General features: G+C 37.8%; 1 protein-coding gene across 1 annotated transcript in view; it reads left to right on the top strand.

Annotated features, from left to right (window-relative positions):
• The window catches only part of itga11a (integrin, alpha 11a), a 63,282-nt gene that overhangs the window by 27,416 nt on the left and 16,626 nt on the right, over positions 1-19,240 (top strand). The window contains exons 11-21 of the mRNA XM_055203965.2: positions 245-389; positions 624-772; positions 3,803-3,946; positions 8,729-8,932; positions 9,031-9,161; positions 9,269-9,435; positions 13,059-13,198; positions 13,371-13,481; positions 14,947-15,032; positions 15,112-15,316; positions 15,732-15,830. Coding sequence (XP_055059940.1) covers positions 245-389; positions 624-772; positions 3,803-3,946; positions 8,729-8,932; positions 9,031-9,161; positions 9,269-9,435; positions 13,059-13,198; positions 13,371-13,481; positions 14,947-15,032; positions 15,112-15,316; positions 15,732-15,830 — 1,581 coding nt within the window. The remainder of the gene's footprint in view (positions 1-244; positions 390-623; positions 773-3,802; positions 3,947-8,728; positions 8,933-9,030; positions 9,162-9,268; positions 9,436-13,058; positions 13,199-13,370; positions 13,482-14,946; positions 15,033-15,111; positions 15,317-15,731; positions 15,831-19,240) is intronic.

The raw sequence follows: 19,240 nt of genomic DNA, 5'->3' as shown, positions 1-19,240 counted from the left end.
CTCAGTGCCCGAAAATAGTCCCCTGCTATTGAAAGTTACCAAGGGGACTATTTTCGGCTGCTGCGTAATATCTACTGTAGGGGAGCTGGAAAATGAGCATATTTTCAAAAAAAGTGGAGTGTCCCTTTAAAAGCCCAATACTACAGTACAACATGGGTGTAATGACATAAATGTAATAACTTATTTTTGTCAAGTTTAGTTAGTTTCAGTTGTACAGGTTTTATTGTTGATATTTTGTCTACAGGATGGGATTTTAGTGGGAGCTGTGGGTGCTTATGACTGGAACGGAGCTGTGCTGAAGGAAACCCGTCATGGTAAAGTGGTTCCACCAAAGTCTTCATATGAGCAAGAGTTCCCAGAAGAACTAAAGAACCATGGGGCGTACCTGGGTAAAGAATCCACAACTTTAACTTGTCATGACTAAATCATGCTGTTGGTGCTAATGATTGGAAATCTCCATAGCATTATTGCTCTTAAGTTTCTACATAACATTTAAATTAAATAAAAATGTACAATTATTACAAACACATGGTTAGTACTATCACAGTATGTTTCAGAGTTGCATTTGATAAGCATCTATTACATACATTTTATCTAGTATGTTTTTGGCTTTGGGTCTTTAGGTTACACAATAACCTCTGTGGTGTCAGCTCGCAGCGGTCAGTTGTTTGTAGCAGGAGCTCCACGGTTTAACCACACAGGAAAGGTCATCATCTTCACCTTGAAGAACACAGGAGAGCTCACAATATTACACTCACTGAAGGGGCAGCAGGTAACATACTGCTTTTAAACATATTTACTGTAGCACACTGTTTGAAGGACACTCATCCATTTTATGCTCAGACTCATTTTTTTTGGGCTTATGTTATATGTCAGTCAGTTTGCTTCTAAATGTTGATTAAGGGGTTTCACATTCAAAATAAAAAATGTAAAATCAAGTATAAAAAACAGTCTAATTCTGAGATGATAAGCATCAACTTTAATTTCAATCATTGATTTCAATCTTTGATATGGTCTTACTCAGTCAATATTAAAAATAACATGGTTATTTTCCACAGAATGTTCTTTACATGAACAGGGATGATTGTATGTAAACAAAAACAGTAAATCATAAAAAATACTTAAGTTATGGGCTTCTGAACCATTATACGTGGGTGGGACAAGACCCACCCACATTTTAAGACCAATGATATTAGACACACTTACTTTGTCTCTAATTAAAAGAGCCCCTATTGTCCGATTCACGTTTTTACATTTCCGTTGGTGTGTAAGTGTGTATTAGTACATGTTAACGATATGCAAAAGGTACATACCCTAAAGTAAACAATGACGCAAGGTTTCGTCTCCAATGTCAATCTCTTTTCTTGGACTACAACAAACACACGGATTGTAGGCAACAGTTTACTCCTCACATTTTAACTCTAACCGACATCATTCTAACAAAAGAGAGTCTTGTCGACGATTGCCTCTTATCGAAAAGCTGACCATGATATACTCTCTCTCTTTTAAGATGCACTTGTGGCAACACCTGGATATAAAGACATATGCCAGGTTCTCAGGGCAGAATTTTTTTATTGATATATGACCTAAACAAAAACAATATAGGCCTACTTGCTATAGACTTGCTATAATACTGGCAAATAAAGTAGGCTTTTTACTGAACTATTTCAAACATCAGTGCAAGAAAAGAATGAAGTTGACCGAAGACGGTTTCGGTACTAAACAGCTCCTCAAATGTGTCTGTACATGTGGTAAGTTAATATGAGTAAAGTGCGGATATGCTGCTTTGTCAAAGGATGTCAGGAGTGGGCTATTAGCAGAATTCCAACCATTACTGTGTTTTATGAAATAAAATCAATAAAGGTAACAGTATCTGAAAATGGCATATACTCCAGTAATTGTGTTCACCTGTGACAAGCCATTATACGTGATATTAGTAATATAAGTATTAACTGTATTATATTAATGTCAGTAACATGACTTGGAAGGAACATTGTTGATTTAGAAAATATTTAAATAATGATAAAAAATTATTTTAGTTAGACATCTGTATATTTTATTGTAGTTTGCTGTCATTTTGTATAGGCAAATAACCCATAGGTCCGGTCGTTTGGTGGTTTTACTTTGGAAAACAGGTTTTAAGCATGTCATGCTTAAGAACACCCCTCAGTTATACAAAGCACTGTAACACACAGCCACTCATGGCAGCTGTCCTGCTCTGCTCATGTAACAGTTAACAGTACAGCAGCAGAGATAAACTGTGTTTTTCATCAAGTGCATCTCTCTCTCTTTCTCTCCTGGTATTCATTTGCAGTGTTTGGGTTGTCTAGACTGCAATCCCACACAGCCCATGTGCATCTCATCACTGTCCTAAAACACGCAAAAAACAAAAACAAATTCTCACACACAAAACACAAATATTCAGTACCGTATTTTCCGGACTATAAGTCACTCCGGAGTAAGTCGCTTCATTCAAATAATGCTTTTTGGAGAGGAAAAAACGTATATAAGTCGCAGTGGACTATAGGTCACGGTGGACTATACGTCGCATTTATTTAGAAAATTATTTCACAAAATCCAAGCCGAAGAACAGACATTTAATCTGGATAGGCAAGTTATTTAACTAAACAATAGCACAGAACAGCAGGCTAAATAGGCACATCAAGTTCAAAAAGGTCCCGAAGTCATTCCACATCACTAAATCCATTTAATTACATAAGCACATAAAGCTACACAGGAGCAGCATAAAGCGGACTTTCGCGGCTTTAGACGATAATGAATTCTCTTGGTCCATATGAAATAATTTTGACTTAGAAGTCACATGTGACTATGGGGCTGTTTACACTTGGTATTAAGATGTGTTTTCATCGATCGGATCACAAGTGGACGAGAGAGACACATTACGTTTACACCTGGTATTTAAATCCGTCTCTTTTGTCCACTTTCGACCGCTTCTGTGCTGAATACTATGAGGGGGTGGTCTGTGAGACGGTGGGCGAGTCTCTCTGCTGTCATTCAAACCCGAGCGGGAGTAATTATGAGTTTATATGGACTCAAACTAATATTATGTCGGAGTGCACTGCATGTTTAGCAAGTAAACATGCTGCACAGTGTTTTGTACATGAGTATGTATAAGAGCTTTCTTTGAATTTTCAGCGCAATTGATGAAATAGGATCGCGCAACTTTCACACGCTTTCAAAACAAAACTATGGAGATCAGCCGCTTAGTTTTATCAATGAAAGGCTAAAAATAGCGCTGTTCACCGAATGTTCACGCCAGAAGTAAAAAAAGACGTAAAACTTGTGTTTAATACCTCAGATTAGATAAATGGGCGGAGAGAAGGCGGTCGCGTGTGGCTGTTCGAACGCATTCAACCACATGTGCGTTCCGCAACTCCAAAGCGATCCGATCGAAAGTGGTTTGGACCACCTCTGGATGTGGTTGAAAGTGGTCGAAAGTGGACGAGCTCAAAACGTTTTGAACACCGTTTACACCTGGCATTAACGTCGTCCACTTGTGATCCGATCGACGAAAACACATGTTAATGCCAAGTGTAAACAGCCTCTATAAGTTCCAGGGCCTGCCAAACTATGAAAAAAAGTGTGACTTATAGTCCAGGTAAAATCATTTTTGTCAAGTAGGTACACAATTATTTGCACCATAATAAAAGAGTACACATACTGTAGATCAGAATGACAGAAAAAAAGGAAGAGCTTGGGACACGTCTATTGGTTGTTGGTTTACATGTAATAATGGTGACTTTATATTCATGTCCTGCTTGTATTTTGTCTGTTTGTGCAGATAGGGTCATACTATGGCAGTGAGATTGCTCCAGTTGATCTGGACGATGATGGAGTGACAGATAACCTGCTGGTGGCTGCGCCCATGTTCTTCAGTGGAGGATGGGAAAAGGGCAAAGTTTACATCTACAGAGTAACCGAGCAGGTAGAAACTTTATTTCTTTAGGAGATTTCTGTGAAAAAAAAAACAAGTTAATTGGCAGTTACTTGTTTGGTTACCTTACCACAATGGATTGTTCCTACAGCTGTTTCCTCTTATCCTTTAGGCCCAGAAACTGTTTAGGTACATTAATGTACTTCCTCAATAATGGCCTCACATGAATTTTGACAGACTTTTGCCACCTGCTGTACCCTTCATCACAAAGCAGTGAACTCAGAAGGAAAATATTTTCCCCCTTGAAATGTAATTATGTGAAGCTCACGGAGACAGACGCTCTAATAAATGGAAAAAGCTGAAGCACGTGCGCGAGCAGTTATGTGTTTAAAGCAGCCGTCCATCTTTATTCATTTAGGACTTGAGCATTTCCTTAATGCTTTAAACAGGACGCCACAATCTGTATTATATCCCTGCGGCATAACACTGGTAACATTAACACTGCTTGTCATTTTTGCCGATTTTTGTCATTATGACATTTACTGTCCGAGTTATCTGCAAACACTTAAACCCAATCTGGTTTTAAAACAACAGATTGACGATAATGCTGCACACAGACAAAACAAAAGTTTAATAGATAAAATATGGCTGAGCTTGAGATGCAAATCAATAGTTCATCCATATTTTTTACTTGACACCTTTTGCTAATGCCAGCAAAAAATTCAGCAACAGAAATTAAGTGTATAGCAATGAACAAACTTGACCAGCATTTGACGACATTCAAAGCAGCTTGAAGGGTAAAGAATATATAGTAGTTTGCAGGTCTCTAGGTCATCTTCTAATGTCTCATTTTGTCTACGCTCTTCTTGTCTCTGCTCCTGGTTGGCTCCTCTGTAATCTGATGCTGTTTTAGAAAGACTGAAGAAACAAATTATTTCATGTGTCTGTCATTTATGGCCATATATTTCTAAAGAGAGAGAGAGAGAGAGAGAGAGAGAGAGAGAGAGAGAGAGAGAGAATTGAGTGGTAATATACTTGGCCAACATGAAAAATTTTTGCTTTGAGAAATTGCACCTTACCCTTAAACGTTCCACTTATTTAAGACTAATTGTTTTCAGAGGCATGCTTTCTCGCTGACCTCACCTTTAATATAGTTTCTTTCTGCTTAAGTTATAATGCATGAATAACGTTTGCATGACCTTAAAACAAACAATTAGGATTTACAATTACAAGTCTTTGTGTAGCTTTTCTGTTTTTGCTTTTAGCCTTTAAAAATATATTGAAAGAGAAATGATGAGAAATTTAAGAAGAACAAACCTAGCTCTGTTGAATAGAGGCAACGTTTCCCAGAGATACATAAACACACGGTGGTTAGTCACAATGGGCCCTGAATCTTTAACGCATTCCTCAAAAGATTATTTCTGGTTTCAGAAATGTAAATGTTTAGTCTTTTTCCATGACCTGTGGATGTTTTCCTACTAAACAACTCAAGAGTTTTTACTTTTGTTGGTTTGAAAAAACAAATATAAAAAGACTCTTCATTAAAGTTTGCATTGAATATCTTTGTCTAGCAACAGTAAAACTTACATTCAACTTAGAATTTTAAATCGCTCTCAAACCATAATATAAATACACACAGTATGAAGAAAAAGATTGAATGCAAAACAAGGGCTCCGCATTGGACTGAAGAGCACCTAATGGCGCTATCAAATCACTCACAGTCACCCACCTCCACCCAGCTCCAGCTGCCTAGATCTGTTATGGAGGATATTGTGCCTAAATTTGGAGCAGCATCATTTGCATGCTCACTTCAGCATCTGTGTGTATTAGCAGTAGCAAAATATATTTTGCTAAGACACAGTTATGAAATTTGGCTGATGGTTAATTGTCTAATAAATTGTGACAATAAATTGCTTGTTTTAGGACTTTGACGATTAATTGTCTGTTTATTACTTTGACATTTAATTTTCATAAATTTTTGTTTGTTTATGAAATAAGTTTCACACAAATATATATTTCTAAAACTTCAAATTTTTCATAAGAATTAAACACAATAAAGTGTCTGAAAATAAATATGAAAAATAACTGAAAACAAAAATGCAATCAAAATAAACTGACAATAAAATAATTTAATCATTAAATAGCAGCCAATCTGATAGGAGACATCTGATACAGTCTCGTTTATACAGGCGTTGCAGCTCCCCCTTGTGTTTTTTAAAGAGATGTGCAATCATTGCGGTGAACTGAAATCATTGCGATGGTCAAAGAGGATGTTTATTTAATCATTGTCTTAATTGTATGATTTAAATATAATTATTTTGCAGAGCTACAAAAGTGATATTCTCATTGTCTTAGGTTGTTTGGTTAACATTAATGACACAGACTTAAAGGGCGATTTGCAGGTAAAATTTTTCAACGAATTTGTGCAATTTGCTTGTTGATAATAAACATTTAAACTGTTATTCATTGTATTTTATGTTGTTGGGTATCACAAAACCCGAAAAAGTATGAAAAAGTACAGCGGTTTGCAATGATTCTCCTTTCCCACACGACGCACTGTATGACGTCACGCTGGGTAGAGAATTTACCAAAGCCGCCTTGAGAGCATTGAGAATGACTATAGAAAGACGAGTAAAGTACAGTTCTGATAGCGCAGATTATAGATAAATACATAGATAGATAGATAGATAGATAGATAGATAGATAGATAGATAGATAGATAGATAGATAGATAGACAGATAGATAGATAGACAGATAAACAGACAGACAGATAGACAGACAGACAGACAGACAGACAGATGGATAGGCTAGTATAGAGAGATAGGCAGACAGCCAGATAGCATAACGTTAGCATATCTTCGTGTAGAAAGTAAACAAACAATTAACATACTCGTGCATGCTGGCTTGAGGGGGTCCATGATCCTGCCTGAAATGGGTGTAACTTTATGCGATCTTCAGCACAAACGGTTTGGCAGCATGTCTCTAATCCTTGAAGGTGAGTGAAGCACGTCACATCTGTTCGCGGGGACCAGCGACCCAAACGCACTCACTTTCTTACAGCCAGTAGCGAATGGCAATCGGGAGTGCGGGACTTTCCGATCTGATAATAGTTATACATTTCGAGTTAACACCGTCTGGCGGCGTGAAACGCGTCCGGTTCCCGCAGCCCGCTGGTCAAACTGTGCAGCCTCTCTCAACAAAGTATATAAAAGTGCACAACGTGTTCGGCAGGTCCAAACATGTACAGGATTTATAAAAATACGGTGATCAATGAGCGGTTCCTCCTCAAATGGCATAGTCTGTCGTGATGTAAAAAGCCGCCGAACGCCTGTTTATTACAGTATGTATGCGGTCGGATCCGAGTGTGCTGCAGCTGCTGACTGCTGCTGCGTATAAAATGATCGTGTGATTCGTTATCGCATAAACAATACAACAAAGCATTCTTTTATTTCACAAAACAATACATTTGAGATATTATTTGATAGACTAGTAAGTGTGGATTAAGGATGTTTAAAAATCTCTAGCCTGGTGGTCAGGACATGAATGGATCAAATCACCAGATTTGCAAAGTTGTATTTATCTCCACATATATCATAAATAATAATTATCATGGTAACTTTGCAGTATAACACATTATATATTTCCTACGATGTATATATGATTTCCAAATTATATACGTAAGTATTAAACAGCAATAAATGTCTCATCTATCTCTATGGCTCTGGCTGAGTCTTTCTTCACTTCTACCCAACGTGACGTCATCGCAGAATTGCCTTTAAAAAACCGTTAATACCAAAAACGTAAAAAAAGTGGTCTTTAAGACCATTTTTGAGACATTTTAAAAATTATACACATATCTTGAGTGATTTATGTACCCATTAATCGACAGTGGTGGTTAACCTGCAAGACGCACTTTAAGTAGGTTAATTGAGGTTACTGTCTCTTTAAGACCAAATAAGCACAGACTGGTTTTTGACACCACACTTAAGACATAAACAAATGTTTTTATTAGAAAAAGAATACTGTGAAGATCATTTTGTTTATATGTGCCCTGTCAAAAACAGAAAGATTTTATGTACGCTTGCATTTTAGAACACGTCTCTCCCTTAAACGCGCGCACACACAGACGGAGGGGGAATTCCAAACTGCGCACATAAACAGTCGCCCCTCATACGTTGTTTTTCATTACTCTATTCGCAAAAATGTATGTTAATGTACTACAGTATAAAACACAGTAGCGCAACTTCCTCTAAAGTTTACACATCAAGAGTTCTGATCCGTCACAGCACTACACATCGGTGCAACTGCGATTGTACTGTGTCTATGTCAGCATTGCATTCTCATCCCATCCCACCAACAGTTTAATACTTACTCGCACATCCAAACGTAGTCGGAGAAGTGCCTCATATTCTTTCCAATTGCATGAATGTTGCAAAACAGCAGTTGCATCCTCTCAATGAATCACTCAATTCGCCTTGGCGGGTGGCCGGTAGATTGACATTGTTACCCGCCAATTGCAAAATTCACCTGCATTTGGCGCATTGTCGGGTGTTAATTTCAGGGTGTATAGTAAGTTATTAATGCCAACACAACCAGCATACAGAGTGCATGTATATGTGCTCAGGACCAAGTTTGTGGGTTCAAGTTCCTTCATTAAATGAATGATGTCTTTTTTGTATTGTGAAGTATCCTATCCACTGCCAAACAAACATGTACAAACATTTAGCTTTTATAGAGCAGCAAGGCATGATCACATCACACTGTAATTTAATTCTTGTACAGACGCCACAATGTGTTTACCTCATGAACACAATGTGTTATACTCTTGTCAGCCACGTTTTATACTGGAGGGCTCGCTGGAGGTCTTGGATCAGGGTCAGAATGCCCGTTTCGGCTCTGCACTAGCCCCTGTGCCCGACCTGAACGGAGATTCATTTAATGACCTGGTGGTGGGAGCACCGCTTGAGGATGACAACAAAGGAGCCATTTATATCTACCACAGCCAACGCAACAGAATACTGAGGAAATACAAACAGGTATAACATCAAAGCATCCAGATGGTTATTTTAAAGTGTGCTTAAAATGACATAAGAACATTAAATTTTTTAGATTGATCCGTTTCTGTATTTGTTAGAGGATTGGAGCAGTTCAGCTGGCTCCTGGTCTGCAGTACTTTGGTCGTAGTATCCATGGGAGGATGGATATGAATGGAGATGACCTGGTGGATCTGGCTGTTGGTTCCCTTGGAGCAGCAGTACTTCTTTGGTGGGTAAAAAGCTAAATGTCTCAGGTTCTTATTTTGCTTATCTAAGGTGTACGCTGTTAGTTTCTCATTTATTTTTTCATAATGTAACTTTTTTATTGTGTCGCAGGTCTCGAAGTGTTGTTCGAATCCATGCCACTGTTCGATTTGAGCCCAGCAAAATCAATATATTCAATAAAGACTGTCGGAGAGGAGGCAAGGATGTGACCTGTATGTCGGCTATCGTATGTCTTAATGTCACAGCCCGGACTCCCATCAGGGCCTCAGAGGAAATAGGTCAGTATATAAATTGTTATATAATAAAGATTTCAGGTAAAAGCAATGTCTTTTCAATCTTTCTGCTGGTCAAAGATGAAGTTTCATGCCTGTGTAGTCTTTACTATGAGAAATCATTTATCCACATGTGATGTATATAATGTGGTCTTTGTATAGGGAATCTGATTGTTTCTGTTGGATTGCAGCAGTATTTTGGTCAATGTATTGGTTGGAAAGTAGAACAGACATCACACTTATTGTAGCTTTCCCACAGACACACTATACTGGAAATATCTCTGGAAAACAGGCGGTTCTGTTGAAACTGGAAGTGCTTTGAAAGCAGCAGTTTCCTCTCATCATAAAGTTCACTTGAATATCTCTAGGTTACAGTGTCATTATACTGTAAGAGACTAAACAGCTGACATCTGGAGGGTTTTTTTTCATTCTTTTAACCAGCTGGATACTCACAAGTTCAGTTAAGGTTTTTCTGCCCAGCACGCTGTGTATTAGCATGAAGAGGATGTTATTGGTAGTGAAGTGTTCGACATACAGTAATCTCTTGATCCTTGTTGCCTTGTCTTGGAAGGAAAATGACTTTAGCTGCTTTAGCAGCACGCTCTGGACATTTACAAGCACAATAGATACATTGTGTGATACAGTAGCTCTGTGTGAAACAGCAAAAGAAAGTATGGTCAGTGTGCATCCATTATGCTCTGACTGACTGTTCTGCTTATTGAACTTTACATGCAGTTGATGTGAAGTATTTTCAGCAATGTGTAGTATTATTTTAAACTTCAAAACAACAATGTCTGTATAGATCCTAAGTGGCTAAAGTTACTACAGATGTGACGGGTCCTGTAGACGAAACTAAAAGTTTATAGCTAAGTCTCATATAATAAGAACAAAATCCTCGGCACATATATGCTTCACCAAACCAAAAACATTTTTTAGTATGTCAGTAGTAAATAATAATATAGATTTCCAGACACTGTTTGCCATATATGTATTAATACAGTAAGGGTGGGTTGCACCAACAAGGATTAAATCAAGCAGAGTTTAGAGCTAATCTAGGGTTTGTTGATCTCAGTTTAATTTTAACTCGTCATTCAAAAAGGAAATAAACAGTTTATGCAAGCAAAGGTAATGTAATTTTTGTATTATAAATCACCTACATACACCGGTAGGCAAATCTAAAGGTCTGATTCAAATAAAAACATTTGACAATCTTTTAAAACAATTGTATTGATTAACAGATCAGGAAATATTGTGACAGGAAATATCGCAAAGCTCAGATATTGTGATATAATGAACAAGATGTGTTGACGCATTTGTCATGAAGCGCGACCGTGTGTCCGTTCATTCACTGTCCTTCGTCTGACTGGAGCGCGCGTGACCTAGGAGAAGCACATACGAGCATCGGTAGCTGTCACCGGTGCTGTTAATAATCTTTTTGAGCCACCAAACTTACTTTGTTGAGACGTTATAATAAATGCATCTTTGAATAGCGCCACCACGCTCACGGTATGTGTTAAATTATTTTTAAACAGGTTTAAAGTTTGGTGCAACAGAATTATTAAATAAGCTTTGATTTAAACCAGATTTAGGCCTAATCCTTGTTGGTGCAACCTACCCTAAGTGTGTTATATGAACAAGAAGCACTAATCTGCCCATTTTCAAGGCAGTCTGGGATCACACAAAGAGAAAAAAATAACTCAGGCAGCCTGAATTCGTAAAAACTGTGGCAACATCCCCAAGATGCTTGGAACAACCGTCTACACTGAGATTTTTACTGACACCAAAAGATAAACATCTTCAACACATTTTTTGTGAATCATTTTATGTGCATAAGATTTTTGGAAGTGGAAGTTACTGCTATGCAAAAACCGCAAATACTCTTAGCAGAAGCAACAAAGTGTGGGTGAGGGTTAACAGATCACATCTCTCGGGTCTGGTTTAGGGTCTGTAGTTTGACATAAGTCCTCTGTGACCATATATTTGCTTTGAAAGCATGTGCTGGAAGGTCAGGGTGTTACGTATCGTGCAGACTACAGAGTAGTAAGAATGTTTTTAATTAACCTTTATCACCCACAACACCTCAATCACTGATGTCATAGGTGTGAACCAAGGTAATAGAGATAAAATGTCTTCATCTTTATGGTCATCTGGGGACATTGTGTGCGTGTGTGTGCGCGTGTGCGTGCGTGCGTGTTCTGAATGGCACAGACAATATAATGCAAGCTTTTTTATGCACTACGGCTTTGATCAGTAGGAAGTCCTTATCAACCTAAAATCACTGTGAGTTTGAGTCGTTTATAAAATGTATTTAAAAAAGCAACACTCGTCAAACATAATCATACATTTTATTTATTACTATGAAAATACCTGGTAAGATTTGTGTAAATGGTATTGCAGCGCATATTGAGTTTGTGCACGAGGTAGCGACATCTCACGGTAATTTATTGAGAAGCATAGCTGGCAGAATTGCACAATGTATAGTCCCAACACTAGTTTATTGGTATACATGGTTTTTTTATAAAAATAGGATGAGGTAGTAGAGGTTTATAGGCTTTTCTCTTCCCATAAAGGGGCTTTATCAGTTTTACCTCTACTGGATTATATTTGTCTTTGTAGTCTGCATATGGTACAGTTATATTATCACCATAAATCATTTTTGTAAATTATAATTTTTTTATCAGACTGAATTCTCTGCCAACAAAGCGGTATTTCTAAATGGCCTGAAGCCGGGGTTAAATGGAAAAATGTTATGTACATATGATTTAATATGTGCCGAGAGCATATGGTTAATATCATTATTTCATTTTTTGATGGAGGCGGCATTTAGCGTTGTTTGCATCTAAGCTCCTCAAGTAATCATAGCATATTAGTTGCACTGATGGCAAACACTGTGCAGGGTTCCCACGGGTCCTTGAAATCCTTGAAAGTTTGTGAATCTGGGGGGAAAAAATCAAGGCCCTGGGTAGTTTTTGAAAATATACATACACAGATACAGGTCATTGAAAGTGCTTTGAAAGTTTTTTTGGAAAAAATCCATATAATTTCCTGTATAGTGTAGACTTTTTAAGCACACGTGCTAAACTGTTCGCTGTAAATGCTTGTATTTTCTCTATGCAAATGCTGGTTCATACTAAAATGCTTTTTTGCATAGTTGTGTTTGACACATGAAAACGTCTCGGGTTACGTATGTAACTGTGTTCCCTGAGAAAGGAACGAGGCCCTGCGTCTCCCTTGTCATACTTCCTGCGTCCCTGTAATGCCGTCTTTGGCAATATTTCAGATAGTGATATACTTCCTGGCTCCCGCCTCACCCTGTCTTTGTCGTTAAGCCTCACCATTTGTTGAATTTGATATACACATTCGGCGCCCCCAAAGTGTCACCGCAGTGACGCAGCGCGATTTCCCTCGAAAAGGAACTGTAACAATGTATCTTTAAAGGTAACACAATGTAACCTTGCTCTCACTTGAAATGTGTCCCCACATTTAGTCCTTGAATTTGAGGGGATTGGACCTGGAAAGTCCGTGAAAGGTCCTTGAATTTGAAGTTAACTAAGGTGTGGGAACCCTGACTGTGTATTCACATAAAAATTTTACTAAATGTATAATTTTTATTCCCTTAACATTTTTAGCTCTCAACTACAGTGCATCCATTGAAGAGAAGCGCTTTAACCCTCGTGCCGTGTTTGATGACCCAGATCGCCAGCAGCCACAGAATCTCACACTACTTCCTGGAGAGGAGACATGCGAGCATATTTACTTCCATGTGATGGTCTGTCCTCATTTTTTTAAGTCAGCATGACCATCATTAACCTGCATTCCGCCTTGTATTTCAAATAATTGTTTTTATGTTCATCAATCATGTTGTTGTCCAATTTACACTTGAACCATTTCTTTAGATTTCTATTATAAAGAGATTTCATGGTTTTGTATTGTTGTTATAGGAGACTACAGACTATGCCCGGCCCATCATATTCTCTGTAGATACTGGGCTGCTGGACCCGGACCAAGGGCCAGCACTTGATGACAGCTGGCCAACTACAGTGAAAATACAGGTGGGTTTCTGGAAATCAAATAATGAAACAGTATTAAAGGCACAATGTAATTTACACTAGAGGTTGCTAAACGACAACAATGATGTAGCTTGATGACGCATGTGAAACAGCAAGGAACTATTGATAGTTTTCAGTCACGTGACCTACCGGGGGGTTGGCGGGCAAAAAAGCGGCAGTTTGTATTGGGCTCTCAGTAGAAAGCCAGCACAAGCCGGTGAATTTTCCATCTGTTTTAAGCCACAGTTATTTAAATAATATCTTAACAGAAGAAAAAATAAGAAATTAACAATAACTACAAGTTTGGGGCATTTATGATTATCAGATTAATGCCAGACGTCCACTTTGGCTATGTTTACATGTATTTCATGGAAAATTCCTTGCCTTATACTGCCGGCAGGATTAAATTAATATTATATTATCATACTGAATTGTATTATAATATGTTAAATCATATTAATGAAAGCAATAAAGTTCAGTCTGAGCACAAGTTTACTACTCTAAGTACAACAAATGATCTAATAAAAAGTGCAAAAGAATTTGCAAACATTGCATTTTCACTCTTTCACATCAATTTTGCATTTTAACATGACATCTTTTTAGCTAACTTTAGAAGTTAGTGTAACTAATCACTGTACTTGGTTGGCTCATAACAATCCAGGTAAATGATTAATATATTATATTATACAATATACAATGATTAATATATCCAGTGTTTATGTGACGTTACCTTTGATGAAGTGGTCACTGTACATACAAGTGTATACTGATGCCTGCCTGCCATTGTTTCCCCTTACTGGGGACTATGGGACATACGTTTAGGTCACAAAAATCAAAAATTCCTCTTTTCTGGGTTTTCGTCTCTGACGGCATTCTGTATAAGCGTAACCCAGGATTGTCTCCTCGTCTGTTAGTGCATTTTATTGCACAACATCTATTCAGTATTTAGGCAAAACTAAAGAAATCACTCACTTCTCAACCGGAGGCCAATGGCAGATAGCGCTTTCTTGCCCGCCAAGTGAGTGACGACACATGAAAGTTGCAGTCTTCACCTTCATTGTCAATTGGAATCAAACCAATAGGACTCCAAAAGTGGTCTTATTAAACGTTGCATTGTCTTCTAATCATAGTAATAGGAATACCAGTCTTGTTATATCCAGTATCTTTGACAACAATCATGTTTGAGAAGCAACCCTACAGTATGAACAGGGACGTAAAAGTGCTAGTTAAAATGGCGAATTCTCTGAATTCTAGCATTGTTGAAAAAACTTTGGGATAATAAAATATATAACACTGTGCTAGTGTTTTTTTTTTTGAAAGTTTTAAAGCAAAAATCTTACATATTGTGCCTTTAATATACATCAACAACATTACGCTGGGAATTCCAGTGATTAGAATTGACATTTCTTAAACGAATTTATTGATATTTATAAAACATTGTGACCATAAAAGATTTATTTTTCTGCAGCTACCTTTTTGGAATGGCTGTGATGAAGATGACCATTGCGTCCCCGACTTGGTGTTGCAATCTCAGACCGATCTATTAAATCGGAAGTAAGATAACAAGCAGATAAAACAAATGCACACACCTACACATATACACAAACTCATATTCACTGATGATGATCCACAGGCAGTTCTGTGCGCAGGCGTTTCGTGCAGGTAGCGTGTTGTGTCGGAGCCAAAGTTCAGCCGAACCTTCTGAACGCATTGTGGAAGGTTCAAGGAGGAGGATGGTAGTGGATGTACGTCTGGAAAACAGAGGAGAGAATGCTTATGGAGCCAAGCTTAACATCTCTTACACTTCAAACCTACGCTTCTCCAGCCTAATAGTAAAGGTATAACATCACTCTGATAACTTTGAGTTGTTTGTTACATTACAAGCTTTGATTGGGGATGGCACAGTGGTTCAGGGGGTAGCATTGTTGCGTCACACCATGAAGGTCCCTGGTGTGAGTCACGGCTAGGTTAGGTGTTGAGGAGTTTGCCTGTTCTGCCTGTGTTAGCGTAGGTTTGCTCCGGGTACTCCGTTTTTCTCCCACAGGCCAAAACCATGCAGGTTAGGTGAATTGTGTATGGATCAACTTGTGTTTGGAGTGACTGGTTCTCGCCATGAATATAGCCATGGATCCTGGAATGATGTTAAGAATAGATGAACAAACAAACAAGCAGTAATTGACAGATAATACGCTCTTAAATGATGATGGATTTATAACGTGATATTGTATGACCCCTCCTTCTCTTATGCCGTAGGATAACTCTGATATGCATATAGACTGCCGCAATGAGAACAGACGACAATTTGAGAAACATTGCAACATCAGTGCACCCTTTATGAGAGCAAAGTCACAGGTAAGTTTCTTTTTTTGCAACTGTTTAACAGTTAAACTATTACATTGTACATCATTACAAATTTACAGCTTAATACATAATTTATGCTAAGTCAGTTTTGATGTAAATGTGCTGTTGTCACACACTGAATTGCTGATAAAGGGGAAAAATGTCATTTACAATCACTGGACTCTTTTATTTAAACATAAAAGTGAAATATGGTCTTTTTAATCCCTGATTTTCGGTTCTGTGTTATTCACATCTTATATTTTCATGGATGGAAATGGTGATCATGTGTTTCTCAGGCAGTTGAGTGAGGTCAAATACAGTGGTAATGTAAAAACATAATTTCAGCAGCGTACTCAAGTCATATATGCGCTGTTAAATATTCAGACGGTGTTGCCAATGACCACATATTTTAACAGTGTTTATACAACCAGCATAGTTGCAGCATGGTAGTCGTAATGGAAACATTTTATTGCCATGTTCAGCAATACTAGACCTTGGGAGATTAAGCCAGGGTCAGTGTTCCCTGCATGTAGGGTTTTGGTTTTGGCTCAATCATTAAAAAAATGTTTGAGTTTGATTCATTATATTTTTACACAAGCAACACACACACATCTCTGCTATAAATGAACATTTGAAGTTTATTTCTAGGACTTACCATTCTTGGACATCTACACCAAACGTGCAGAAGTGCAAACGTTATAACTTACCCCATAGGTGGGGTTAATTGTAACTGGCAGGGGGTTAGTTGTAACACTTGCTAAAAATTAAATTTGCAGGCAAATATTTCAATACTATTTTGTCTATATACTTGAAGTGAATATTGTTTATATATCTGTCTATAACAGACAGGTATCCACACTGTATTCATTCATCCAGCCCTTTTCCCACAATAGTTCAATTATAAATTGATACAAATGTCTAAATATGTAAGAAAAAGCAGCACAATTATGACAAAACATTTTTTTATATGTGACCCAGTCTGTAATAATCATACTACCGTTTCAGAGATAATGAGCATCAAAGTCTGATTTTAGCCATTCGTTTCATTATCATTTCAATCTTTGACGTGACCTTATTTAATCAATATTAAAGATATCAACAAAAATACATTTGACACGATTTTTGATAAGAGAGGCACATTTATTTTGTAGGCAGGCAGCAATCATTCGTGTGTAGCCTATTTAAAACAACGGCAAGAATTACGCTTAACGTTAGCGTTTTTCATATCGTAAGGTTACAAGTAACCCCGCTGGGTCAAAATATTTTCAAGCCCACCAAAAAAGTTGCAGACATATTTCAAAATGATGCTATGCTTTAGTCAACAGGACACTGATTAATAAGACATACCATTGGATTTGGTATCTTACACACCCAACTTAGAAACCGGAAAAATTTACTTAAATGCCACCAAAACACTCGTTCATCAATAACTCTCTGGAAAAACATTATACATTTCCAATAATTTGCAGGAGATTGTCTTTTGGCAGCGTGAAAAAAATACCGGGAAAACAAAATGCTCAACCTTGTGCAACAATGTAAACAGTCGTTGTTACAACTAACCCCGCATAACGGTTTTGTGTAGGAAATGCCGCTCCTTCTGAAAGCAGGTGATGGCGAATTTACTTCTAATCAAGGAAGCGGCTTAACTGATGAAACACACATGAGAATCACAGGCAATTTTTTTGCACAGCCCTACCACATAGTCCAAATCCCTATAGACTGCTTTACATTATCCATCTGTGAAATTGTCAGGACCTGTCACTTACCTAGTTTTATGTGTCTTGAAGTGGTCTTCAAATCACAAAGGGGCCCTGTTTACACATGGTATTAAGATGCATTTTGTTTGATTGGCTCACAAGTGGATGACGCTAGATACAGGTGTAAATTCAGTGTAAAACATTTTGAGCTCATCCAATTTTCACCACATTCAGTAGTCGAAAATGCATTAAATGGGGTTGCTTTTGTTGTGTAGACGCTCATGTGGTCGAATGTGTTCTAACAGCCACAAAAGACCGCCTACTCTTCACATATTGATCTAATGTGTAATGTACCAACCACAATGTTTTTCCTTTGGTCCTGACAGTGTTCAACTCGGTGTTAAGGCGTTCATTGATAAAAAGAAAGTGGTTGCTGTCTTCTTCTTTCATTTTTTTTCATTTTGCAAGTGTATGACAGTTGCGCAAGCTTGTTTCGTCAATTGCGCTGAAATATCTGAGAAAGCCCTTATATATACATGTACAAAACACTGTGCAGCATGTTTACTAACAACACAATTAGCAGGACTCTGACATAAATTTAGTGCGTGTCAACTCAAACACGTAATTTTTTCCCCTTGTGTTTTAAAGACTCACCCACAGACCTTCCCCTCAAAATAATCAGGACGGAAGCGACGGATTAAAAAAACAGCTTTGAACGTGAATGTGTCTCTTTCATCTGCTTGTAAACAAAACGCATCTTAATACCAGTTGTAGATGTGCTTTTAGTGTCGCATTCAATTGTTAATCAGTTACAGACCCACTGTGTTTAAGTTTGTGTTTAGGCAAAAATATGAGACAGAAATTTAACAGAAAAACTCCTGCCACTCATTTTCTCCATCCTTAGAGAGCAAAGTCAATCAATCATACTGCCTGGATTAAACCACAGTTATGTCTCCCGTGTTTGGTGCTTCTTTGATCGGGTGAACAGTTTCTCACAAACATCTGATTCATTGACTTGAAGCCTGGTGGTCGTTGGGGCTACATGCTTGCGGAGAGATTTTATTGCGCGCTTGGGATACTGGATCAGCTCAGAAAAGATTATGATGGGGAGAAAGTGGAATAAAAGAAAGGGATCTCAGGAGGAGAGAACGCAAGAAGGATTTTCCATGCTGCTCTGTGCCACTCCAAATGAGCATGAAGACTTTTGCCCACACAGTTAAAACAATGTCCAAGTGCTTTTATTTCCTCTAAGCAGGAGTGGAACAGTACAGTTAGAGCAGAACCTCCATAAAGTGATGCAGTTTTCAGTTTTCTAATGTTGAGTCACTATTAAAAAAGCATATTCAATTCAATTCAATTTTATTTATATAGCGCTTTTCACAATTGTTAATTGTTTCAAAGCAGCTTTACAGTAATAGATGTAGGAAAAGCATAGCAAAGCGAGCGTAGTAATAATGTAACATATACGGTAAAGTAGTAAGTTAAGCCAAATGTAGCGGACTCTCCAGGGGATGAAAAAACCCCCAAAGAGAAAAACCCTCCTGGCTAGTCCAGAGGGAAAACTCCCAGGAGGAGAAAAACCCCTGAGAGAGATACATATATATTTATATATATGGGCCATTCTACCGAATTCGTGCAAATTGCTGTCCCGGAACCAAAAAACTAATTTAAAAAGCATTAATGTAGGAAAATGTTTGATAATAAAAAAATATAAGCAAATAGCAA

This window comes from Misgurnus anguillicaudatus, chromosome 21 (assembly GCF_027580225.2).
Source record: "Misgurnus anguillicaudatus chromosome 21, ASM2758022v2, whole genome shotgun sequence".
Lineage (NCBI taxonomy): Eukaryota > Metazoa > Chordata > Actinopteri > Cypriniformes > Cobitidae > Misgurnus > Misgurnus anguillicaudatus.
Note: the sequence above shows the minus strand (reverse complement) of the source record. Positions and strands in the feature narration are given on the sequence as shown.